Below are 27270 nucleotides of genomic sequence, written 5' to 3'. Positions count from 1 at the left end.
AGCCAGAAGCAGCCTATAAGGATAATACAAGTCATACTGGAAGTCTCCATACAGGAATGGATCAAGATTCATCTGCTACCACTCAAGTGGTAAACAGTTCATGTTCCTCACATGTTTTCTAGATTCCAGGAAAGATAATCAGAGAAAGTTTTTCTTCAGTATCTCTATCTCACTTCTTTTTTCCACCCTTAAGTTAGGGACGGTTTAAGTTGAAACCTCAGATCTTGATCTTAACGCTATTCAATTTAGAGAGGGGTTCGGAATCAAACAATCATAGTGAAACCTATCCTTTCCGGTTTTTGATCAAAAACCGGTAGTATGGTATTTATTTTGAATTCAGCTTGGAAGAAATTTATTAAGAACAGTTAACTTTACAGGACTCTTGCTATAAGGAGCCTAAGTTCAATAGGAACACAGAACAATTCCAGCACTGGTCTGGCTTTAGAGTTGATCCAGCTCAGAACATTTTTTCTTTGAATAACTGTGTATGGGATCCTTTCTTATCATACTTCAGAATAGCTTAGCGAGAATTATACACAGATTGATGTTCAAAGAATTTCCCACATGATTTCCCCCCTCAGTTTTGAGTGAGAGAAGATATTTCCTTACCACAGAATCAGTTACATAGCTGCATAAAAAAATATCTACTGCTGTATCTATCACATTGGCAATAGGCTTGCATGCTGCTACCTCCATGGCAATCTGAAAGACAGATTAAAAAGATTACAGTTTGAAGTATCGAACAAAGTAAAAGGAGAATCTCAGTAATTGCTTACACCTACAGATACTATTTACCAAACGGTTATCTTTCACCCTCTCCAAATTCAAAGTCAGCTCCAGTGAGATATGCTATCAACTGAACATATATTGTATACCCTTAAAATTTAGCTCACTTTCTCAAGGTCAGCAATCAAAGACAGAAAAATAAAACAAGATGCTAACAACAACTTGAACTACCTGGGTCAGGCTCAGTACAATATTAGTGCAAGTGGTAGATTTCAGGCTAGCCCTGGAAAAATGATTCTATGCTAAATTTGCATAGTATTCCAACCAGTGCAACTCAATCACTTCTATTCTACTTCAAATGTGATAAAACTATTTATAGGAGATGAGTTTTTCCCTGCATACTGAGTACAAATGTCTTACAAATTGAACTCATAAAACATAGTTTCAAAGTAACTTTTTTTTTTTTAAATTAGCGCCTTCACGTTTTTTTTAAAAGCAGCTTCACTCAATGGAGTAAATACACCTTACCGACTCCGTGACCCACTCAACGTATTGCTCGAAGTAGCCAATTACAGTATCCATGAACTTCTTTGTTTCCTAAAAACAGACAAAAAAATAAGTGAACCTCTACCTCCACGATACCATTTATTAATGCAGCTAAACTAAACGAGGCTTACCTGGACAATAACTTGAGAAGCATTGTTATTTATGAGAAGCTGGGCAGCATTAACAGCACTAACGACATTTTTCACTTTAACCTGGAAAGGAAGAAAAGGCATTTAATATAAATATATCCCTTCTAAGCTGTTAAAATGGCTCCGCAACCATTGTTTCAACCCATTCTCTAGATCAACCAGTATCACTGTCCTGACAGAAATCTGAAAAAACACGTGATTCCAGATACAGTAAGAGCAATCTTCTGGCACCTAAGAACTGACGTTCAGCTGACAAAAACCTGTCACAGAGTAAGGTACTAGTGGTTATCAATAGTAACTTTTCCTGGATCCTATACAATGCATTTATATACTAGACCAGCTTTCTTTTCTGTTCTCTTTTCTTTTCCTAAGAGCATAGATAATTGTCTCCTGCGACAGCCAACCTTCAGGTCCCACAACAGCGGACAAACCCACAAAATAGCTAAACTTAAGATTTTATTTAATCAGAGAATTCAAAGCATACTCTGCTCCATGTACATACACCTACATACATGATACTGAGGAAGGAGAAATCACTGGGCCACATACTTTTATGACTCTTGATTATCAGCTAGACTACACTGCTTATCAATATCCAAAAGGATTAAGAAATTGAGATACTTTTTCAGTATCAATAATAGGAAACAGAACACAATCCCAAAGAGCACACACAAAGGATAACACATATACAGCCTTAAACTGTAGAGACTTTTCTTAAATATACTTACGGGTCAAACACCATCATTTTCTTATCAATACCTTATTTCAAGGCCTCCTACCCCTTCACCTAGGTTCAAAATATAAACTTCAAAAGGGTAGCTGGCCTGCTGTTGAGCATGGGTGAAAAACTTAAGAACTGAGGCAGAAACGGCCCATCAAGCTGTTGTAACTACAACTCTAACTGCTAGTATGGCTGGATTCTTGCTACAGGAGCCACGGCAGGCTCGTGGCAACCAGAAACTGCTGCCAGAGAAGTAACCCCCTGTTGCTGATTCTCTAAAGATTGGCAGAGTATGGAAGCCACTGTGGTACAAACACTAGCTGCTATTTAGAGGGGAAACAAATGGACTGCCCTAGGGAAGCCTCTCTGTACAGATCCAGCTTCGCACAACTTGGCTGATACTGCAGGAGCAGAAAGGAAACGAGTACCACGCTAAAGAAAGAGGCGCCCACAGGAGCCGGACACTGGACAAGAGTTAGTTACGCATGTGAATCACAAAGCTCTCTGTTGGGGTTCTTGGGGTTTTCTTGCATAAGTTAAGCATTCTCTCACTCTAGAAAAAAATGATGCATTTGTAGTAACATGAATAATACAGTATATAGAACTCTACTGAAGCCTGCTCTGTCACCTGATAAATTTACAATTCATATTTCAAAAAAAATCCCAAATATTTTTTTTTGTGTGCGTCTTCCTCTATATCACTAACTATCCTGGATAAACAGTAAAAATAACAAATTATGCATGGAGAACTCTACACAGTGCAAGGCAAGGTAGAGAAAGCTGTGCAGAACAAAACAGAACTCTAAATCCCTGTTACTACCTCAATGCGTTACAGTCTCTAACAATACAGCAGCTAGAAAAAGTTGTATTGCAAATATATGCCATGCACATGTGGCAGATAGATTTAACACACACAAAAACGTTCCTGCTATCAGAAAGAGAAGCTTACCATAAGTTCAGATGATGTCCTCTTCAGTAATCTAATGCTCTGATTTAAAGTGCTCTATTAGAAAGACGGGGCGGGAAAGAAGAAAGAAAAAGACTTAAATCTTCACTACAGGTAAAAGCTCACTTGCTTTAACTCTGCGTGCATGCTTAGAAACCAAAATCATTTATAGAAAATCAGATACAACTTATCAAATATAGAGTGACAACAGTTGTGTTAACTTAAAACTAAGATTTACTGATTTTATCCATTGATTTAGTATTTCCCATACAGCACTGATAGTTATAAATTGTGTACAGAGAAAACTCCAAATTAACTAAAATTAGTAGCAATAAATTGAGTAAAATGTATTTGGTGAAAAAAGAGAGAACAGTTAAAGTTAGAGCTGAGTGTTCAGAATACATCAGAATTATATTTTGTGCAATTTCAGGAAGGAAGAAGCACTTACCCTAGCTTTAACATATTTCTTGACAGTCAGTTTTGTAAAAGGAAGGAGAGATGAGAATAATTAGGAGTTAATTAGGAAAGAACAGCATAGAATAAACAGAGCGGAACAGAAGACCTAATGCTTTTCTACAAAAGGTACTTGACAGGGGCAGAAATATAGCGCAATTTTGAAAATGTGACATTGCTAAATTAGAACTCAATTTGAGGTATATGGAAAACCTCCTGAAAGAGGTTAAGTACACAACATTCTTAAAAATTTCAGAGGAACACTCACTGCTTTCCAAAAGACTTGCTTGTTCGTCAATTATCAGAACTATCTTACTAAGATAAATTGAAAATCTTCACATTACGTAGTGGAAAAAACAATACCTGGCGTGTATGAGAGAGATCACAGCCTGACATCATACAAATTAGTGCTATGCAAAACCAGAGGAATCACTTTCACATCTTTCATAGCATCAATAAAAAGATTTTTCTTTGGCTGTAAATACTATTGTCAGGAGTTTCCAACTCCAATACTGTTAGGCAATTGCTTACTCCACAATATAAAATGTGAAAGCGATGGCTACTTTTATTACTGAAGAAAAATGAAAAAGAAAAAGAAAAATGTGTGATATAGGGTTAGAAATTTCGAAAGTTCGCCCCTGCTTTCTCTTTCATTTCTTTATAATTGCAAGTGTAAGTAGAAAAAATGGGGAAGAAAAAAAGGTCATGATTCTAGAGAGCATTACGAAGTACAATAAAACAATTGATTAAATATATATTTAACCAGATGACTCTTCAGTGCCATAATGCAAGTGCAACCTGTGCTTAGATAATGACAGTACTTTAGCTTTCTAAACTGTATTTAAGATGTTTATAGATTCATATTCCTTATTTTTTTTTGTGTATATATATATATATATATATATATATATATATATGTCTTAATAGTGCTTTAATATTTTACCATAGCTTGCTCCAGTGGAACAACTTGCTGGTTATGAATCATTCGAATGTTGTTTGCATGTCCTTTTAAGGCGTTTTCCAGTGCTCCTTTTGGCTGCAAAAAAAATAAAACTGTTTAGTATTGCTGTTCAATAGTTTCAAAGCTTTCAAACAGAGCAAAGAAAAATGAATTGCAATGAAAGTGTAAGAGAATATTTTATTCATATACTGCACTGCAACTGATGCTAACAATAGGACATGGCAAACTGAACTTCCCAGCATAAGGGGGGGGGAAATACCATAATAATTCAAGCCTCAGTAACCAAAACAGATAAATCACGCTGCTCCTCCAACTACAACATCAAAACCTATTCAATAGAACAGAATTTTCACACAGTGCACTAAAGTCATTTTCACCACAGTTACCTCCATCTTCCTCTCTAAGCTCTTGGAAAGGCTGATTTCATCACGACAATCCTGTTTGTTTGCACACCCGGCCTCCAGGTGCAATGGCGCCCCCCGATGGAGTGATCATTTTTCATTTATAGATATTGATGCTTTTGTTTCATGCGGTGTGGGCATAATTATGAGGCTATCTCTGCTTTCTGAGATGCACAGAATTTTAAATATTTTCAGTCAGTAACTTGGAAATGAGACTGAGATGGGAAAGAGACGTTTTGTCCTTTTTAGTGGCTCCTGCTTATCAGTTAGGAGACATGAGTTTGTGCTCTAATTTTTAATTCTGAATGCTTGTCTACAGGTCACTCTTGTTGCAAAATATTGTAAAATTTTATTTTATTTCCACAGATACATTTCTTTTCCATTTATTTTTGGTGGCAAATCACTTGTCTCCCTGAATACACACTGTTATCTCCAGTAGAAGTAGAACAATTTTACTCACAGAAAAAGCATTTGCTTATACCTGCTTTCTCATAGAAAATAGGATTTGTTTTGTATCAACCCATCTGTTGGTACCCCATACTGCTTTGCTAGTTAAGCATTTTGCTTGCCTTTTTTCTCCCTGAGTGACCTTTTTTGCTCATTTAGGATTACAGCCCTTGGGGAACGTAGGCACCTCTGTCAAATCACTGGCTACTAAGCAGTCACACTTCAGGCATCAGCATGGTCTTGCACTAATGCCCTTGACTTCCTTGCCCTCTGGGATCAGAGGCCCACCTGGGCCTATCTGAATCCTCACCCACACAGTGAGGCAACAGGGCAGCAGTTACTTGACCAAACAAAGAAAAGAGCACAAACTGGTCCCAGGTCAAGGCCATGCTTGGAGAAATGCTCTAGATGGAAATTAATTCCATGCAGGTGATGTCCACAACCTCTGGGTGACTTTGCAGGGCTAGCAGCTAGACTGCTACTTAACCCCTGCATTTCTGGGAAACCGTTGAAGATTAAGGAGCGTGGCCAGGTAACTCTGGGCCCATTTCTGCAGTTTTAAAGACTCAAAAACTGACGGGATCCTAGGAAGAATTAGCACAAACATAACTCCAGACTAGAGAGGAGATCTCTTTCAGGAAAGCAAGATTCAGGATGTTTAGTTTGGAGTACCATAATAGTACAAGTATTAATTTAAAAAGCTTCTTCAGATACTTTTTATTGTACTGGCAAATACAGAACAGAAAGAGCTATTGTTTCATTTTGCTGAAAACATGCTTTTTCTCAGCATGGAGTATTATAAGATTATCTCAGAAAAGACATGCTAGTCAAATACCAGAGGAAACAAAAGAAACTGCCAAGGGCCACAAATCTTGCTTCCTTACTTCTGTACATTGAAATTTACTTATTTTGCAAGGTATGTTATAACAGTCTCCGTGCACTGGAAAACAGTGTCAAAACCTTTTCCTATTTTAAGACAAATTCATCTTTAAAGGTGCCCATTTCTGCAATAGTCTTCTAGGTTATCCCTTCAGCTCTTCCCAACTTTGCCCATTCCTGTGACAGCAGTCTGCCAGGGACTCAGTTCTGTCTTGTTATTCCCTTCCAAACGTGTTTAATGCTGTTGGTAAGGTACCGAGCAACTTCAATATGCTTTGTCTCCTGTGCAAGCTGAATCCACTTACCTAACAACACCTGGAGGAAACATCATTCCCTCCTCCATTCTCTGACCTCTTGGCTTGATGCCATTTTACTTCATTTGCTCCTCCAGCATTAAAACATGCTTTTAATTTTGCACAGAGTCCCAGAAAGTGCAAACTATACACTCAAAGTCAATTAACTCCAGAAGCTCTTTTTGTTTATTGTTTAAATGATTGTACTTGTATACTTTAAGAGTTACCGCTAATAATAAAGTATGAGTCTAAAACACGCATGGAAACTAGTATACATTTTAAAACAATCTAACTTTTGCAACGCACTGTGTTGTGTTATGAGATGTTTCACGGAGCAGAAGCACAAGGAAGAACTGAATGCATACACTGTGACAGGGAACGCACTGAATACTGTATTTTTCTTGGCCCTTTATATGAAGAAATGACTTAGCTTGATCTAGTCTCACTTAGAATGCTTCCTTTAGATTCCATTACAAATAATAAATGAAAAACCAACATATCAGCACAATGTATCTTCTTTTAGGGAGCTATGTAAAATGTACCTTTAAAGAGAAATCTCTCGTAATTTTATGTAAGATACAGCATGTTTGAAAAAGCTCAACTTTTAACATAGAAAATAATCCCAAAACAGCAATAAAAACTCTCCATCTGTGCAACCTTCAAAATGTCAGAGGGGAGGAAAAAAAAAAAAAAAAGGAAAGGAAAATGGAAGAGAAGTATGACCGAAGCTATTGGTATCTGTTCATGTTAGCATACAACCTACATCAGTAAACAGACAACGTGCTACTTGTTCAGGGTGCTTTAAGAGGATGCTAACTACAATACAAAAAAACCCCATGACCAGCCCACCCTGGACGCATGAGTGCACCTCTGGCAAGAAAAGCTGCAACAGGTGTCATCAGCTTATGCAAACAGCAAGACTAACCACCAGGGAACTCTGCTGGTGTATTTCTCTCCTTCAGGGGATGGAAAATGGATAGTTCCCACAGAGCATGGTCTCTTTCTGCTGTGCGCACCCCTTTGTGATCCGAGTGATGGTCCTGCGTGGGCAGCAGAACTCCCACTCCTGCACTGCAATGCAGGAATCTGTCTCAGACCAGAGTAAGGAAATCTAGCGTCCAAGCTACAACTTTCAGTTTTGAAAAATAAATAGGACATGACCTTGCCATACCTACAAAGATATCAACTGAATATTCAGTATCTGCTAACACAACTGTGTCATTCAGCAGATTCATTTGCTGGCACGCTGCAGCTATACCCTCTGACCATTGTCCATGTGTCTGCACTCAGCAAGCCCTTCAGAACAGGATCTCTTTTGTGTACTGCTCCTTCCAGGACCGAGTGGCAGGCCTCACGAGAGCCTTTAAGAGCTGCCACAGTAAAAAGATTTATTGCCGAGTGTAAAATCTTCTGCTCACTAACTGAGAGAAAAATTAATTCAAACCCTTTTTTCCATCATGATCTAGTCAATTTTTCGTCCAAATAGGACCCTACAAGGTAGGCAGTATCACAAGAAATAATGGAGTCAGCAGGCAAACTGATTTCTTAATCAGGGGAACATAATAACTTACACTTCAGAAGTAGAAATTATACCACTGTCGCAAGCAAAATAAAGAGCTAGCAATATTTAAAATACAGTTCATACACATCGTTGTTCTTGAAAGTTTTTCCTTATATGACAGTGCACCGTGTACACAAGTGTCTGAAATGGAAGAACTTTCCCGTAGGAACTCTAAATACTTGGCTATGTACTCTCATGAAATGCTGATTAAGCAAAGCAATACTTTTAACGTATACAAACCACTGAAATCTTTCAAGAATTCTGGAAATGGGAACAAAGGTGATTATTAAACAACTACTGACAGTACTGCATTATGTATTATTTTATTCGTCAGTTAAACTTACCAGCTGGTCTGCTCTTGCTTCTAAGTCATTAGCAAATGATAAGAGATCAACCTTGGTAACACTTTTATTGATCTAAAGCAAGATGTGAATAGCACAAAAAGAAAAGAGTATGTTACTACTGCATTTAGCGACAACTGTTACATTTAATCACATTACTTACTTTATCCACCCTTTATTTCTTCAAGTGTTTACTGACCTTACTTTCTGAAGTGCTTTTGTTCGTTTTGTGATTCTTCAAAACGAACCCCCCACACAAAAATCACATTTTTCTCTATTTTGCCTATTGTTCAAGAAAAATTTGATATTATGCTTTCTTCCAGTTGTGCCTCCAGATTACTACAGTCTCACCTCTGTCAAATACGCTGAAAAGTTTATCCCATCTATTCCCGAAGAGCTGAAATTCAGAAGATTCTCCTTCCCAATTTCATCCAACAGAATGATTTTGCTCAGGTTTATCTGAATATGTTCAATTTTAAGGGCTACATCTTCTGTATACTGAGAGGAAGAAAAACATACAAGAGCAGTTTGCATCCAGTGCATAGTCCTTGACATCCCTACCCTCACACAAAAGCACGTGACTTTTGCTGACTCATAATCACTTAAACATATGAAGAAGTGCACAACAAACTTGACTGTCTTTTACAGCAGGACGATTTGATTAACTTGGTCAGAATCCTGGTAAAGTTTTTCCCCTTCCTGCAGCATCCACACAGTGCAACCATGCAGTGATCTCACCTACCTATGCATCTTTCATACCCATGGATTACTTGCCCTCCATTACCTGTTTAAGCAGGCTTCTCTCTGGAAGGACCTACATCTATTCAGCGGTGATAGAGAGCTAAAATAGAATTCTCTTTGCCCTCCAGGGAAGGCTGTTCTTAAAAATGGTAAATTTCACTACTGGCCTTAAGTACAAAATTCAGTATCTCAGCCAGGACAGACATTGTCTACCATACCAGCTAACGTGATCGCCACAGGACCAGAAGAAAACTCTCTCAATTTCTTTAGAGGTGACTTAAGACTTGCTGATTGTGGGCTGAAGTTTTCCTGCACTGCAGCCAAGTCTGAAACATTAACTGTTCTGCATAGGAGGCAAGGCAACAGACAAGAAATTCTGAAGCCTGACTTCCTTTTCAGCCTCTACCATTGGTCTGTTGCAGAAGCTCAAAGTAATTTTCCTTTTTGGTGAATCTTCCTTGTCCATTTTAATTGCGTATTATTTGGGACAGGGGCTGTGTCTATTAAATGCAAGTACAATGCCTGGAACATCGTGCAGGGGTTGCTATCACACAGATCTGTATTACAGATAACCAAAAAATTATTACAGTCACACAGCCAATTCTAAAAACCTTAGCTGAACGGATTTTATTTCATTTCCCCCCCAAAAAAATCAGAAGCGTTTTTAGAAGCACAGCATATCATATCCTGGACCAACATAAGCTTGTTAGGGATCAGAACTGAACACACAAAGGAAGGCATTTATATAAAGAGCAGGACTCACTATTAACAGTGTTAACACAGTCAGCAGCCTTTGGAAGAAAACTTCATTCATCTATGCAAGTTTAAAAACTAAAAAAAAAAAAAAATTCTTTCAACATCCACAATCAAAAACATAAGTAATCCTTCCAAAGGCCGCTCTGTGATCCACTGAGATTGATAAAGTATGTCTTATTTGTAGAACAGAATCCTTTATTTCAAATTAGCTTGGACAGTTCTCACCTCCTACCAGGATGTAGTGTACATAAAAAAAAAATTCCATAAAACACAGACATGCTATACAGTTTTCAAGAGCAGCAAACAGCTCTCCAGCCTTCAAAAATAACCATTAATACTTTCTTTACTTACCATACTAATATTTAGAAACTCATTGACATTGAACAGGTTTTCCAGGTGAAGGGAAGTATAAATTCCTTTGTTTTCCTTGCAATCACTGTTTAAAAAAAAAAAAAAAAAAAGCGCTATGCTTTTTGAAGCTCAGTCTGTAAGAAAGCAAATATTTAACAGCTTCTGACAGTCTCAAAGACAAAAAGCAGTTTTTCAAAGAGCTCAGCTGGTTCTGTTATACAATAATATGCTAAGACAACCTCTAACAACTCACATATCTTGAGAGAGAATCACTTTTGCTGCTAATTCACTAGAAAACCAAAATGTTGCGTTCTGCAACACATGAGATTTCTGGATGTACTGGAATTTTGAAATATGGAAGGTATCACAAAAACAAGGTGTACAAATTGAATTAAATCTTAACAATTAAATCTTAACAATTACTTTTACCTGTAAACTTTTTCAAAAGTCAAGTTAATATTTGGATTTTTAAACAGAATGCCAGAAAGGTAGTTTTTCCAGTGCTGATTTAGTAAGTAGGGAGTATCCAAAACCTAGAACACAAAATTCAGTGATGTTACCCTAATTCTGCATTTTCAACTCATTAATTTATTCATATGCAATCTTTTGACACATATCCACATCTAAGCTCATCACTTACTGATGGAATACAAGCAAACATGGAATTCAACCTCTCTGGTGCAGAAAGTGAACATTAAAGCTACATGTCACCAAGAAATGCTGAACTGCAGAAAAATTTATCTCCAAAAGACGACAGGCATGCAGTATTTACACTGCAAAGCAAATTAAACCAAGAAAGGATGACTGTCTCTATTCATTGCCTAAGTGGAAAGTAAGATGAGATCCAAACTCACTTGAGCTGCTTCAAAAAAAACAGTAAGCCATACATAACTGACAAAGACCTTCAGAACTCATAGGGATTTTATTCATTGATTAATAGCTTAAATATGAATAATTTCACCTTGAATAAAGTTTTATCTTCAAATGGCTCACAGACCAGTTTTTCTACATTTCCACCTGTGACAAAAGTGAGCACCACTACAATCATCAGCAGCCAGGAGAAAAGGAAACTGAATCCAGCACCGCTGAAAAAGAAACAAGTCAGATAAGTTTTCAAGAACAAAGTATACTTCAGGTAATAATGAAGCCAACAGTTAGTAGCTATAGCAATTACAGAGATATAAAATCTGTTTGATGGTTAAAATACAACCATTTTCTCCGCAACGTTCTTGCACTGTGAAATACCCTGTCTGTTTCAGTCACGTGAAGTGTTCAGCTACGGTACTGCTACAATGGGGAAACTCACATTTGCAGTTGGCATATAGCCTTCTTTAAGAGTTAAATCTAAGAGCCACAAAAACATACAATTTTCTTTTTTTAATCCAAGTCTCTAGATTTGTGTTCTCAAAAGAGTTTTAAGCAGATTTCAGATAGAATCTTCTCTTGTACCCAAAAGAAATGACCTTAAACCATTACTGAGAACTCCAAAGACCATTCCCAAACCACTTAAAAGTGCTCTGAGGAAGTCATACACTTCTACTCTTCTCATATGGTGATTTTTAATTTTTTTGAATATATTTGAGTGCTCTCTCCAAAAAGACCCACAAATTCCCTTTATATTTTCAACTGACACAGTTCCCAATTTTTGCAGTTTCCAAATGAGCTTACATAGTTATCCCCCTTGCTACAACACTCCCCTAACAACAGATTAAGATGTTTCATCTTCAAGTATGATTGTCAATAAAGGAGCAATCCAAAGTCCATGAGTGCCTCAGTGGATGTAAATTAAGTTAATATTTATTTTTATTTAATTTTTTCAGCATATACAGGTAGGTAACAAAACAAATCCTCTTCATATATATGTCCTTCAAAAATCAATGAAAAAAAATTTCTATAGGTACCTGTACAGGTTTCATTTTTCATAAATAAGAGAAACTTACGCCATGAGAAAGTTTCCTCCAGTGTTGGAAATGCAGCCTCTGGTTGTTGGAGAAGCATGTTTATCGTAACCACAGGTACCACATAGCAATCCAAGGTAGTAAAAGATCAGAATTAGGACCACCATGCAGCACAGAATGAGACAACCCAGCCATCTAAGGAATAAAGCCAAAGTGCTTGGTTATTAGCATGTAAAGAACACACTAGAGACCTGCAGAACAAGTCAGGCAGCAGCACATTCCCAACTGGCCATTTCTGACTCAAGTTTATAACCAATGTTAGCAGTTAAAAAACGCTTTTCCTACACTAGCATACATTTTGGACCAGAAAACAATCGCTGTTGCAGCAGTGACAGCTACTGCTGACAGGCTGGGAAACAAACACTGCAGGAACAGCGTGTCCCAAAAGCCAAGATACAGTTACTGCAGACGGACTTTGTTTGCTTCACTTCAAGTTTTTGCTGCTTTAACAACGATTCAGAAGGGGCAGATTCCAAAGCAGTAACTTTTGCAAGAAGCAGCTGAGTTTACGAGTGTGGAACTGCTCTTGCTGTAACATTTACTACTTTACTCTGACCTGTACACAGTATTTTAGGCCTGAAATTGTAAACAACGGCATTTAAGGCTGTTAAAACCTAGGATATGAATGTCCGTGCTAGAACATTCTCAATGTATTAGGCAGTTAATGGAACTTGATCAGGAGGAAAATTTTCAGTAGAAATTGAACTTTCATTCTTATTAATAACACCACATAAAAGTTCAATCTGTCCACGTATTTGGAACGTATCCATTTACTCAAACAGCCTCCCTCTATCTCTTTCTGACCTTTCACCCTCTCCCAATTCTCTCTCCCCTTGCATTTTCCTTGTTTTGTTCTCCCTTCTCCCAGCTTATCGTTTTACCTTCCCTTTTCTCCTCCCTGCACTTTTGTACTGAGTGAGCAGGAAGGAGGAAACAGATGAAGGAATATTAGAGTGAATAAGCACAGCCAACAAGGGGAAAGAAAAACATTAATACTGACAGGTGCATAGTAAAAGAGCACTTATTAAGAACTACAAACGATGCATCTGTAATAAAGAAAGGGATGGGGGGAACATCATTTGAACAGTTACAGGTTTCTGGGTTTCAGTAGTAGAGTACTCGGTTAGAGTTCAGAATAACGTCTTTTTAAATGACATGGAGATAGATTTAAGTAGTGGAGAAGTGTAATCGGATATCAACAAAGGCATATTGTAGCAGAAAGTAGTAGTATATTTTATTTCATTAAAGCAATCTGAGCTCAATACAAAAACTGTCTGGCAGGTAAGAAACGGGCTAAAGGGAAGGTTATAAGCACAGAGGTCCTTAAAAGCTCAGTCTTTTGCTCGCTCTTATTTAACATTGCATTAAAGCCACTAGCACATTTAGTTTATAGAAGTAAAACTGTTTTTGACAAAGATGGAAACAGTTATCAATATAGAGGACAAGGACAACTGAAATATCAAAGCACAGGAAGAATTTGATGAGCTTGAGGACTGAAATAACACAAACTGAGCAAAATTAAATTGTCTGAAATGAAAAGTTTTATGTTTCAAGATATGAGATTAGTCAATTACAGGAGTCACATGAGTCTCAAATAGGATGATTTTTCTGAAGGTGCAAGAGACCCACGCATGCCCAAGGACCAGCACAACACCAGCAGGAACAAGCACCGGCACACAAAGCTTAACAAGGTGTAAAGCAGAATCCCTGCTGCTTATTCTCTGCAGCAGAAAGGCCTGCAATAAAAATGGATTGGCTTCAAGGGCCCCCTCCACTCCTATGCTCTTGCAGTACCTTATCTGCAACTCAAAACAAACAAGTCCCAAATGAATGGGGAAATAACCCCAGCATTGTGAAACAATCCGTTTCTCTGTGCATTGCATCTTTGACATCTGCCTACTCCTCTCCTTCCTGAAAAGACCTGAAAGCCTACAGGGCAGCTACCACCCCTCAGCCTGTACAGGAACAGCATGCAGCTTGTCTAGCTGCAGTTTTGACCGGGGCGTCGACCAAAATGCCGGTAAACCATTGCCTTATAGTATCTTTGTTTCACTACCATACATCATTAATAGTTTCATTGCCTTTACAAAACACTGGATTATTTATTACAAAGTATTAACAATCGGCAGCGCTTCCCTCCTGCCCTATTTTCTAAATAATATGTACATACCTGTAGAAATCATACTGCTCCACTACTGGAAAATAATCTTGAACATATGCTTCACTCTGCGTAAGATATACTGTCAAATCAGCTAGAATCTTCTGAACAGGGAGCGTTTTTGTGAAGCTACTGATATTTGCACCAATGGATTCCAACACATTTTTAATATCTAAAACAGCAAACATGAAATCACAATGTTACAGATTCATAGAAGAAATATGCTCCATGTATGCATTATAAAATGCTATTAAGCTATTCTGCAAATGTAACAAGGCAAGCCATGAAGACAAGCGTGAGGAAGAGACTAGCAAGCAACAGAAACATTTAGCTTCCAAAGTAACACGATGGCATTTTAAGACACACACACTTTATTTTTAGCATTCAGTTTAATGATGAAAGATGCAGATGTCAAGCCAGAGTTTTCTTTCCTTTCGTCATAATGAATGTGTCACTTTTTATCTAGCCAGCTTAAATCTTGCTTTTCATGCAATAGAGCAAATGGTAATACTGAGCAAGACAATGAGCCACTAGTTTTATGAAGCAGTTCAGAATCTATTTAAACTCCACCACTCAGGAACACAACACTGTGAAAGAAATTAGACTGCCTATACCAAGAATCTATATTAGTTATTTTCAGTCTTATTAGAAAGGATTATTTAAATGAATTGCTTCCAATTAGTAAGCAGCACTCTTGAGATAATAATCAATTAAGCAGATTTCCTCTTTCTCAAATTACAAACAAACCTGCTACCCTATACATACAATTCCTACTTAGATACACAAAGACATGTTGTATTCGCTTATTATATCTGTACTTATAAAATGTAGTTTCTGTTTATTCTTCCCCTTTGAAAATACCTGAAACAGCAGTAAGTATGACTACAGGTTACTATTTGAGGCACCTTCCTCTTCCTCAACAACAGTTAGAAGGATTTTTGTTTATTTTGGTGTTTACTCTTCCAGAGAAGCTCAGCTAGGTATGAAAACATTCATCTTTTAAAGGTTTACAAAATAAACATGAAATTGCTCTAATAGAATTTAATTCAATTTGTAACTCATACTCAATTTTTATAAAAATGAAAAAGCAGAGACCTAACAAACAAATACATTCTGATGGCCTCTCTGTGTTTATGCATTGGGAATGAATAAATCTGCACTAGAATTCCTAATGAAAAGCACATCATCACAGTTTTAAAAAACTCATTTTAGGCAAGTTCACACAGTATACTACGCTCGTATAAATACTGTGTTTCACTTTGCCAAAAACAACCCCCCAAACTTACAAGGAACAGCTGTTTATATAGGCAGAACAGGTCCACAATGCAAGAACAAAAATTAGAACAGATTAGTATACATACATTATGCTATATTTCAGTCAATGTAAACTGTCCAGGTATTGCCAAAGAAAAGCAATTTAATACCCAAGCAACAAAATAATTAAGATAAAAATATAAATAATCCTTAAGAGAAGTCTTTTTCCTCCCCTCCCTCATCAACCACATTTTAATGGGATCAACAGACAGGGTCAGCTTTTTAATGTTACGTTCCTAAAAAGGTCACAGACAAATCCATCAAGCATAATTAGCCTTTCAGCCACATAAAGGTAAAGCATCAATGTGCAATTGGGAACCCTAACATTTCTCATTACTCGGCTTATTTCTTACTACAAAAGCCCTCCATAAAATACCGTATAGTCTACTTTTAGATATTTTGGGTTTTCATCAAAATATACTTGTTTGTAAGTTTATTTATGGCACCAAGTCTTAAAAACTTGTAAAGTTTACATTTCTTTTTTAAGGATCTTTAGCATAGAAAATGCTTTATCAATAAAGGAAAACAAAAATATCTGTAAGACTGATATAAACACATAAATAGTTAACAATCAAAATGGAAAAGTAGTTTCAGCCTCACCTGATAAAATGTTCCTAGTCTGATTCACCACTAAGTCTGGAGTATCATTAAATGCTGCATAACCCTAAGAATAAAAAGGTTGAAAACGGTGAAATAAAAAAGGAAAAAGTTTGAACAAGTAAGTTTTTCATTGCCAAGTTACTTGCATTTTTTTTCCTTTTATACAAGGTCAGGAAGTATATACATGGTAACAAATGCAGTATTAATTTTTTTTTTTTTTATTTCACATTAAAAAAAGATCAAAGCAAACAGAAATTTGAGTGTATTTCAGATTTGGTTTGCTCTCCAGAATATTCCTTGAAAAATATAGAAACTTAAATACACATGCATCAGTCACCATCAGCTCAGACTTTACAGTACTTTTGCCTGACACATCTAACTTGGACAAAACTGACAACGCACATTTGAACACGTAGTAAATGAAGGGAGTTATTGAATACAAATAGAACAACATGCAAGCACAAAACGCATGCTAAAAACAGCAAAATTCAACCTCTAAAGGTATGTTTCCTTCAGGGAGAAGGGAGGGAGACTGGTTCAGAAAGGTGGGGACCAAGCTCAGCAACTCATCAGGACAGAGAGGAGGAGACAGTGCAGTGGACACTTGAAATCATCTTTCCTGTAAGCTTGATCACTTCAAAAGCAGGCGGGGGTCTGCACTCACTACACAAAGCCTTTGGTTCCAGAAGGTGCCTTTCTATTCCTAGCAATCATTTCAAAATGCTGTTTTTTTAATTGCTCAAACTAAGCCATTTGTTTCCAGGTGAAAGTCATGGCATTCTGTAGATAGTCTTGCAAAAATATTAAATCATTTCATTACTTCTTTTGCACCAGATTTAATATCAAATATGCACTTGGAGAATTTGAAGAACATATTTCAAGATAGCTGGAATATAATACAACTAATTAGGAGAGCATCAATTTTTTTCTCTAATTTAAACTGAAAATACAGAGCATGCTAGCAGATCCATGTTTCTGTCTCTGATTTTTAAAGATACTTCTTTCAAGGAGGCAATTAGCAGAACATTTTTAATATGTGGTATCCTGGGGATGTAAACGACTGCGTTCATATTTTTAGATATTAAATCTTGGCCAAACAATGGAACAATAAAGAGAGATATCCACTATGAGGCACCATGTGGTATAGGCACAGGAGACTCCTATAGCTTTCTCAAGACAGTAGGAAAGTTAGTAATATGTAAGTATCTCAGTTTATTAATTAACACTTTACAAGCCTGTCAAGAAACATACCTTTTGAACCAGACTAGAAAGGTCTACTTTAAGGACCTCATTGACCTTGGCAAGCTGTGAGCTCACCCCCGGCAACTAGGAAACAAAAAGCATTCTTCAGTCAGATCAAAGTAGTAGCCTTGCTACTTTCCTAAATATTTCAGATATGGGGGAGAGGGTAAAGACAAACTAGAAAGAGCATTTTTAACAGGATCTTTCTAGCACTCTCCTGAAACCTTTGTTGTACAAAAGCAAAACGTAACCTCAGCGTTTTTGGGAGGGTAGATTATTTCACTGCCTGGAGCAGCACTTTAATGTAATTGCTTGACACACGTTTTATTCTCTTACACATTAAAAATGAAAACAGTGACTGCAATTGCCCAGAAACACAGAATGAGGGAAGAGCACTTTATCTCACAAGCAACTGAGCCATTAAATTGTGCAGATACTACTGGGCTTATCCAAGGCAATCGCAATGTAAGAGTCTGAAAAATATTCTCTTACCCCAGTAAAATTGGCATTGATGTTCAGTTGACTTAATGAATTCCTGATGATATTGCAAGTTGAAGCAGCCTGAACTGCAGAGCATGCAGAATCATTGAGGGTGTTGCTCAGGTGCATTTTAACATCTGTCAAGTTCGCATGAAGCCTCTCGGTGCCTTCCTGCAAAACCTCTACAGAGACGCTCACGTTTTCCAGTGCCTCCTTCGTTTCTCTGATTGCTGCAAGGAGGTGAAGTTTTTAAAAAAAATTTTACTAAGAAACCAGTCTACAGATACAGATATGGAGCGAGAGTGCACGTGCACGTGTGCAAATGCTGAGCCTCTTAAAGATACCAACTTAAATATGCCCCCCTCCCAGAAAAAAATACTCCAGCACAGAAGATGTTACATTTATTGCACATATAAAGACGTATGTCTTCTTATCAACAAATGAATGAAGCCATTTTTATGGAGATTCCACCCGATTCCCAAATTGTTTTTGTACTCTTTCCCTACTTCTCCTGAGTCAGTGCTTTCAATAGAGAACTTTAAGTGTACCTAGTGATTAGAAAGTATAAAGAAAATCCACATCCACAAAACAGTATTTTCAAAAGTTCCATGATAATGCAAGTCACAAATTATACAACTGCAACATGAAAGTAAAGAGATGTTATACTGGCCAAGCATTAGCACGTGTTCAATACTGTCTGCCTTTAGATTTCATTCCAATCACACAAAACAACCTAACATGGACAGGTGATTAGTAGACAAAAAACCACACAGATACAACTAAAAATCCACAAGTGTACAAAAATAAAGCACACTTCACACAACACAAGGTTTTGTCACATCTTTTACCTTTGATAGCCCTTTCCACTTTGACTTCAAGACAAATAGAGAAATAAAGCAAAAAGGAGAATGATGACAAGTGAATGAGAAAGAATTTTAGTGATGTACGAATAGTTTCATGTTCATGGGCAAAAAAGATTAAAAATAATAAAGCAACTCAAGTTCACAGATGCCTTTCATTTTCTCTGTAACCTGTACCTAACTCCTTAACAAAAAAAAAAAAAAAAAAAAAAAGAACCCCAACAACTTCAATAGAATAAAAGAATAACAGAATCTTTTCTTTAAAGGCAGACATAGAACTAAAACAAGTAATGCTAAGCTCAAAGATATAGTCAAGAAATGCTAGCCACTGGCACTCTCATGATAGGCTACGCAGCAATAGGGCCAGTCTATGTTCAGTGCCCGACCTGAATGAAGAGCAGTTATACTATTCAGACAGTCTACGAAAACTGAGCATCTCCATCAGTCTCTACAAACACCAAAATTTGTCTGATAGATAAAATATTAAAAAATATGAAATCATCAAAAAAGCTAATCCATCTTCTTCCAAGTAATTATAAAGCTGTAGGTCTAACTTCATGTTTCATGGACTAATTGTCACATTTCTGCTAGCTCACTGTTTGTACAAATTCAGTAAACTATTGATAGTTAAAGAAGAGATAAGGATAAGAAGATTACTTTGAAAAGATCCATGGACAGATCTTATCAGTGTTTAAGAGCAATTTTCCTAGGTTCCCTTATATTCAACGGAAAGAGAAAACCACCTGGCATTCAGATTTCACCTCTCTTCAATGACTACTGAAACTAGATACTAACACTGGCACTTAAATCTTGTCTTATTTTTAAGATGTATTTATGAGTCTCAAATAGCTCACATCCTGTTTAAAAGAAACATTAGAGCATATAGAAAAATGGTAAGTTGTATTACGGCACTGCATAAAGCCATTCTGTGCTGTGCTCTAGGAAGGCGATGTCTGTCTTACCACGGCAACAGAACCTTAACTAATGCAAAAATATACACAGCTTTACCTCCTGCCATTGTCAGAGCTGCATCGAGTGCAGGACGTACTTCTTTCCCCAGCTGTTCTTGAACTCTGCTACCAAGCAAAGGTCCCACATCTGCAGTATGAAGAGATGAAAAAACATTACATACCAGTTCAATCTAAAATATCTCTCAGCATAGGTGCCATCAGACTCTTACTTAACAAAATATACGTAAATTTCTGTAAGGCCTGAGAGTCCATACTTAGTGACAGAAGAGGATCTGGAAACGCAATTCTGCTTTAGCTAGCTAGACTTACAAGAGAAAGCAGTAAACCAAAACATGGTGTAGAGCATTCACTAGTATTTGACCACATAGGTAAGGACACATAACATTCCAAAAGACTCCAAAATATGTATTTCATTAATCTGGAAACAGATTTTTTTTCCACAGTCTTAAAAAGGTGCAACATCTGGACAGGAATTTTGTGGCATACACTCTTTTGTTACAAGCTATGTTTTGGTAGTGCAAGAGTAAAAAAGGAAACGGATTCTCTTCCTTCCTTCCTTCCATTCCCGATCTCTCCAGCAACGACAAGGTCACTCACAACCCAGACCTGCCAACGATCCCTGCTGAAATCCCTTAAGCGTGCTTAGCACATGTTTGCCAGACCTTACCTCGTCATGCGATGCATTCAGCACTGACGCTCACAGCACTGGCTTCAAACCCAGGAAGCTTACCCATGGCTATCCTCACTAAGCCCTCCTGTCTCACAGCCCACAAATAGAAATGAATCTGAGTTCAGCAAAAATGAGAAGAGGTGTGCATGAAAGACAGATAAACGCAGGGAAGGGTTTAGTGAAGCACCTTCACGTAAACGCTATCCTTTAGGTAGTCCCTGGGCCCACTCCATTTTCAGATTAAAGCAAACAGTTAATGTAGAGGTTTGAGGGGTTTTTTTTGTGTTTTTGTTTTTTGCTTTTGAGGAGATGAGAGTAGCAGCATGTTAACAGAAGCAGCCACTACTGTCAACACTGTCATTTCAACTTGGGATGAAAATTTTTATTGAGCAGAAAAGACTTTCAGCCTTTCCTCAGGGCGGGCAGACAGAAGTCATCAACACTTCTCTAGAGGTTTACTCTACTGCTGATCCCCTTAGAATGAAATCCTTTGTCTCTAGGTGTCACAAACTTTTTAATTCTAGTCTTTCAATACTATACAAGATAATAAAATCTATCTTTATTTATTGATGGGTACTCTTATATCATAGATCCAGCTATGTCCCCGTTAACTAACCAATACATTAAATTGCTACTGAAAATGAATAAATATTTAATTTGAATGTTCATGTTTTAGTAGCTGGGAAGCTACAAACTAGTGCTTGAAGTGCAGATGTCAATTCAATTTTTTCAGACTTAAACCTGACACTCAGCTTTTGGGATCAGAGTGTTCTTGTCTAGAATTAATTAGGAAGATTTGATACTGCTACTTCGGCAACCATGCTTTATGTGCTTTAGGAGTCTCACATAGATGAGACACTCTGATCCCAGGGTAATGCCAAGCTGGTTACATAGAAAATCAGTTTTAATTTGTTTTTTAAACATACACTGAAGCACAGACTCTAGGAATCATAGGTCAATCAATCCATGATAAGCGCCCTGCTGCCACAGTTGCATAGTTTTCTTCCAGCAGCAACACTGCTTAAAATTAGTTTTGATATTTCTACATTTCACTTCAGTCTGCAATGCAGACCTGTACACAAGTTAATATGTTCATTAACACATGCTAACAATGCATCTTAAATTCTAATCTCTACTGTATATGGTTTGCCTTTTTTATTATTATCTGTTTTAAAAAGTGAAGCATAAGTTCTGAAAAAAATTCAGTGATTTGTTTGTATGTTTATTGAGAGGCTTAAAAGGGTGATGCTTTGTACCGTAACTGTGCTGAAGAGTAAAGTGCAGCAAAGTGCAGCAGTTGCTTTTCAAGTTCTGTTATCTCATGCTCTTCAGTTGCTCATTCTGAAATGCCTAATACCTTAAGCAGCTTCAGAAAGATGATAAACTTATATCTCAACTTCTAGCCAAGTAGAGGATAAAGGTTTAACAATAACAAAAACAAATACAGGGGAGTTACCAGTCATTGCAACAGTGGTAACAGCTAGCGACTTTCTTCCTTGACATTTGTCTTCACAGTTAAAAACTGAAAAATAATATTCTAAAAAAGCATTACGTACTATTGGTTACTGATCTATAAAAAGGAAAATAAAATAAGCCTGACTTATACTTCAGAAAATAATATGCATTACACCAATCCTGACGCATTTTATGTGAAGGAAATCTTAGGTTTTAATTGCATTTACCACTGAGAACAGCAATTCTTCTTGAAAAACATATTCTCATAAACCTTATTCTCATAACTAAAATTATTGCATTATGAGCTATTTGCATCATCTTATTACAGGCTTTAAACATACATCACCAACCGCCTTTAAATCAAAGTACTTACTATTTAGGTCGGAGAGTGCTTTATCCTTGGTTGTATTGTACTGGCTCACCAAGTAGTCAATTTGCTGAAAAAAGATAATTTAAGAAAAGCTATTTACAATAATTGGAAAAAAATTAATGCTTTTAATAATGAGACAGAAATCACCATGCTTAGAAACAATTCAAATATTTGTGCAACCCCCTCCCTCCCCCCCCCCCCAAACCCTGGAATTCTACTGTTTTCAGCTAACAAAATATTTTAAATCTTTGCTCAGCACAACTGCACATACGTAGAGCTGCTTAACTGGGAAATCTACTTCATTGGAGTATCTCTGGGAAAAGACTAAACTCAAAACTGTTAAGTAGCAGGGACTGTGGCTTTATGAAGACTTCAAGTCAGTCAGTCGCAACTGACTGTCTTCGTCTGTCTTCATCTTTGCTGTTTGATTTTCTAGGTGCAATAGTTCCCCTCTCACTGAGGCACATGCAACAAATTGATGGATTGGTAATTTTGATTCAATTCACCTATTAGGTTAGCCTGCCTTGCGGGCAGCCTCTCAAAGGCTCAACTGCAGAAGGGAGCTGGCTGTTCTGTCCTCATGCAAATGGTTTTCTTTATCCCCAAATGCATTTGACCCAATCACAACCTGGGCTCTACCAGGAAACAGTAATAATAGAAAACATCAAAAAGCCATCCTAAGTGGAAATCTTGCTATACCGTATTTGAAAAGACATTAAGTAGCCGACATGGATTTCTGCATGTTTAAAATAATTTACTATGATCCTAACCCCAATTGAGTTAAAGGAACGTAGAAGTTAATACAGTTGACAAATGAGGCTCCAGTTCCAATAAGTGACTCAAACGTGCACCAAAATTTATTTGGCTTGCATTTACAAGACTTCAGTGGAGTTTAAAAAAAAAAAAAAAAAGACTGCAGAGCAGCAGATGTCATTAAATGACAGTACTGGGCAGACTCTCTTTTTTACAAAGGAGAAAAAAAAAGAGCCTTCCTTACCAAGAAAATTGTAGCTTTTTATTGTTTTTCTAGGCTAACCTGGGAACTAATTTTACAGGGTTACAAGTGTTGCTTTGTCTCCAGCAACGGACAAAATGCGATTCAGTATAACTCATAGTGTTATCTCTCAGTACTTGCACAGTCTGCAAAGCTTCTATGAGAAGAACTCTAAACATGTGACTTTTTTCAAATCCTCTTACATGTTATAAACCTCATCCTGATGAGACAAGGACAGTTAAGACACCAGTTAAGATTTCAGAGTTTTATAGCCAGTGAATTGGGTTCTGCAGCTTTTGCAAGAAACTGAAGTCTTTCACTTATCCTCAAGAAACTGTTACATTCGCGTGCTTATACATGATAGAAATGTACCTTCTCTATCAAAATGATTTATAAGATGTATCTGATGATTCTGCAATTAAATGATGTCTAGTCTGAGAAAGAAAAAATAATAATCCTGCATAGAAACTAAAAACCTACTACATAATTGAGAATGAATATTCAAGTCCTAATACTACTCTTAGATTCAATAATTCAGTGTTTGTTAATGTTTTAACAGAGAAAAAGCTTGATACTAGTTAAGATAGTTACTTTTACAGAAAAGATTTTCTGCTTCAACATTTCCTATCATAAGCACTCAGCAGGCTGCCAAGAGGGATCTAGCGGTGTCTGACACAACTGGTTTACATCTTTCAGTGCCAACTTCCCTTCTGCGCCCCGAGTCAGCTACAGACTCGCGGAAGGCACTCTAGATTTCAAGACAAAGATTTATGACACGACCGCTTCCTGCTGCACACCTGCATCACCAAACTGCCACAATGCCATGCCCACAGGAATAACGGTACATGGAACAGCTCCAGACAGGGAAAGATTGAATGACAAGCCCCAGATGCCTCCTGCTCTCATACAGTTCTGTCAGCAAGAGAGCAGCCCACAGCTTCTGGAAGCCCAGAGCTGCTGCGACGGGGGCGCTGCCACCGCCGCGGATCTCTCACAACCATGTGAGTCCGTTTCAAGTTTATCAGTCACATGGAAGAAAACTAGACAGATAACGCACTAACAAATTAATTAAAGCTAACAGAATAGGATGGGCTTTTTTTTCCCCTGGGTCTATAAACAGTTAAAATTCATATAGGGGAGAGTGGGCAAGTCTTTCGTAGTAACATTTTTGTTAATGCAAAAAAAAATATGCAGAGGAGTCCTCCTGCAACTTTAAGGAAAGTCCGAAACTAGAACGCATAAAATCTTTCCTGTTCAGTACGGCCCAAAATATTTAAAGAAAAACCTTAGAGTCAAAAATATTTCTGGAAAAAGTTATTGTAGCTCAATTCCAGAAACACACACAAATAAGTCCGAAAGACAAAGAAATAAGAGAGTGCAAACAGAAATCCAAGTCTCCATGTATGCTGATTCATCGGAATAACTCAAACATTTTTTAATACGTGAAAAATTCTTACCTTGTATTTTTTACTCTAATTCATGAGATTGACAACAAAACAATTAAAAAAAAAAGCTGCAGGTATGGTTAATATCAAATAGAAGCAATTATTTTCTGCAATATTTCTTACTTCACAGACACGCATACAAAACACACCCCCCCACACACACCATAAAGAAAAAAAATTCTTTACCGCTGGAGTGTCGTTAAGGAAAATTTTCAGATCTTTAAAATTACTGTTAACCAGTTTCTTTGCCCCTCGGATTTGGCTTGTTAAGTGCTGGTTGGCAGCATATGCACAAAGCACTCCAACACTACAAAAAATACAGATAATGGATATCACATTATCACTGCAAGTGCTCATTCTGACATTTTAAAATAGAAAAAAAAAATACAGAAAGTCAAAATTCTCAAAATAAAAGCCTACATGAATTTACACTTTTTCTTTTTTACTACAAGTTCTTATATTCACCTCTAGGTGGAGTAGAGGAACTATCCATAAGGGGCAATCTTGTACTACAAATAAATTGAAAATTGATGTTTCACCTCAAGTCCTCAGAAGTTATTAACATAAGGCTACTAGATTTGCATTTAGGCTGTCAGAAAACACACCTGTATAGTCTAGATGAATGGTATAAATGACTTTAAAATGTCAGCCTCTTTCACAGGTATCATTAACCTTGATATATCTACAAGCAAATGCTCATTAAATAACTATGAAAAGCAATGATTTACGTTTGAAAACATCAGCAACATTTACTGATAACGGCCTCATTCATTTACATACATCTTTTAAAAGCACATGAATAGTCCCTACTGACTCCAAAAACATATAAACATTTGCTGATAGTAAAGCAAAAGGTGGAAAGCAAGACAAACTACCAAGCAGCACCGCTGGTAATTATTTTCTGTTTGATCATTGCCACTGCACAAGTCTAATCATAACATGGTAGATTTGCACAAACATTAAGTAAAAAGGTAATTAGAAGCCCCACGAGAAGCTTTCAAAAGCTCTCCGCCTACATGATACTTCTTTGTTCAGTTTAGGGGGGGAAAAAACAGACTTACAGTAAATAGAAGGACGAATTTTTGTCTTTAAACGTATCTCACATTCACAACTGCTAAGCATCCAGTTAGATACAAATTTCCACAGTTAACAGGCACCAGAGGATCGACACAGTAACTTCAGGTAGGAGTGCAGCGGTAATGACCTCAAAGGAGGCTGAATGCAAACCCGCTTCACGGGTTAAACCCTAACTTTATTCAGATATCGACCAGCAGCCGGTTGAGCTGCACGCACCACAAGCAGGATACACCTGCAACAGGGAAACATCGCCCGGAGGCTGCAGTTTGCTGCGTTACAGGCAGTTTCTGGATGGCACGTTTGTTCAGTCTCTTAGTTTGTACTACCGTAAAACAGCACAAAACTAGGCATAAGAAAGGCAGTATCCTGAAAAGACCATTATGGCCATCCGAACGTCAGGACAAGGGAATCAATCACTAACACAAATGGTGCCGTACTCTTCTCAAATTGATAAACTTTGTCAGTTGAGGGTAAAGACGACCTCAGCACTACTATTTTTAAATAGCCAAGCGCTTAGAGAAAACCCATACTAGGCTCCCTGCTTGGCAAAATACATACAGTTAAGTGTAATTCTTGCTCCAAGAATGCATGCTTACAGGAAGCCATCATATAGTCACACAAATGAGAAACGAGATGGTGGAGAGCAGATGGGTAACTAGAATAGTTTGACAGGCATAGCTTAGCAAAAGAGGAGCAACACCCTGATGAGGCTCATCACCTCTTACCAATGGCCGAAAAATTAATCTTGTTTTTATTTTGACAGTTTTTCCCAGTGTTACCTTCCCCAACCAAGGTAAAGGCTTGTCCTCCTAGTAAGATCAGTCTAAAGTACAAAAATCTTTGCTGCTCTGACAAACGCTCTCAGGAGGAGAGGTCTGATTTCGCAGCGTGATACAGGAAGCGATGATGACACTAGATGCTACTAGACTACACGTCCACTAGAACTGCTTCACTAACATTCTTCTCAAGCTCCAAAAGAAGAACTCGGAACAGGATGACAAAGTTTGACATCAAGGGATTGTTTCTCAATCAAAAATGTCGCATCTTTTCTTTAAAACAGGCTATCACCTACATTCACTATTGAAAGTCACTATTGAAAGAAAGGACACCAGCATCCACCTTTCTCGTTATTTACTTAACAAACAAACAACATTTAACATAAGTAAGCTATTGGCCTTTTGGACACATGCAATATATTATTTCTTTTCAGACTATAGCGATGGTAATTGTTTCGAAAATATTTTTCTACCAAGATAATCAATCAGGTTTTTTTTTTTTTTTAAACAGTGGAAAAAAAAGCTCAAGAAAAGCAAACATCCGTATATCGCTCTGGGGCTTGTGTTTATAACATCTTTGTTCTTTGGACAGTCAGTGTTTTTATATCTTTTCAATGTTATGCTGACA

At 37.3% G+C, this 27270-nt stretch overlaps 1 protein-coding gene across 10 annotated transcripts in view; it reads right to left on the bottom strand.

Annotated features, from left to right (window-relative positions):
• Positions 1–27270, bottom strand: part of PROM1 (prominin 1) — a 65820-nt gene that overhangs the window by 6350 nt on the left and 32200 nt on the right. For 4 of the 10 annotated variants that reach the window (XM_068943327.1, XM_009673284.2, XM_068943332.1 and 1 more), the window contains exons 5-23: positions 24976–25096; positions 22354–22417; positions 19893–19982; positions 18037–18254; positions 17554–17628; positions 16303–16366; positions 14401–14560; positions 12213–12365; positions 11234–11357; positions 10702–10805; positions 10273–10357; positions 8776–8922; positions 8428–8499; positions 4485–4577; positions 3537–3554; positions 3092–3145; positions 1404–1484; positions 1255–1323; positions 610–702 (exon numbers count right to left, since the gene is read on the bottom strand). In XM_068943327.1, coding sequence (XP_068799428.1) covers positions 610–702; positions 1255–1323; positions 1404–1484; positions 3092–3145; positions 3537–3554; positions 4485–4577; positions 8428–8499; positions 8776–8922; positions 10273–10357; positions 10702–10805; positions 11234–11357; positions 12213–12365; positions 14401–14560; positions 16303–16366; positions 17554–17628; positions 18037–18254; positions 19893–19982; positions 22354–22417; positions 24976–25096 — 1885 coding nt within the window. The remainder of the gene's footprint in view (positions 1–609; positions 703–1254; positions 1324–1403; positions 1485–3091; positions 3146–3536; positions 3555–4484; positions 4578–8427; positions 8500–8775; positions 8923–10272; positions 10358–10701; positions 10806–11233; positions 11358–12212; positions 12366–14400; positions 14561–16302; positions 16367–17553; positions 17629–18036; positions 18255–19892; positions 19983–22353; positions 22418–24975; positions 25097–27270) is intronic. The other 6 variants (XM_068943333.1, XM_068943330.1, XM_068943328.1 and 3 more) reach the window with 3 other exon arrangements.

This window comes from Struthio camelus, chromosome 4 (genome assembly GCF_040807025.1).
Source record: "Struthio camelus isolate bStrCam1 chromosome 4, bStrCam1.hap1, whole genome shotgun sequence".
NCBI classification, from domain to species: Eukaryota; Metazoa; Chordata; class Aves; order Struthioniformes; family Struthionidae; genus Struthio; species Struthio camelus.
Note: the sequence above shows the minus strand (reverse complement) of the source record. Positions and strands in the feature narration are given on the sequence as shown.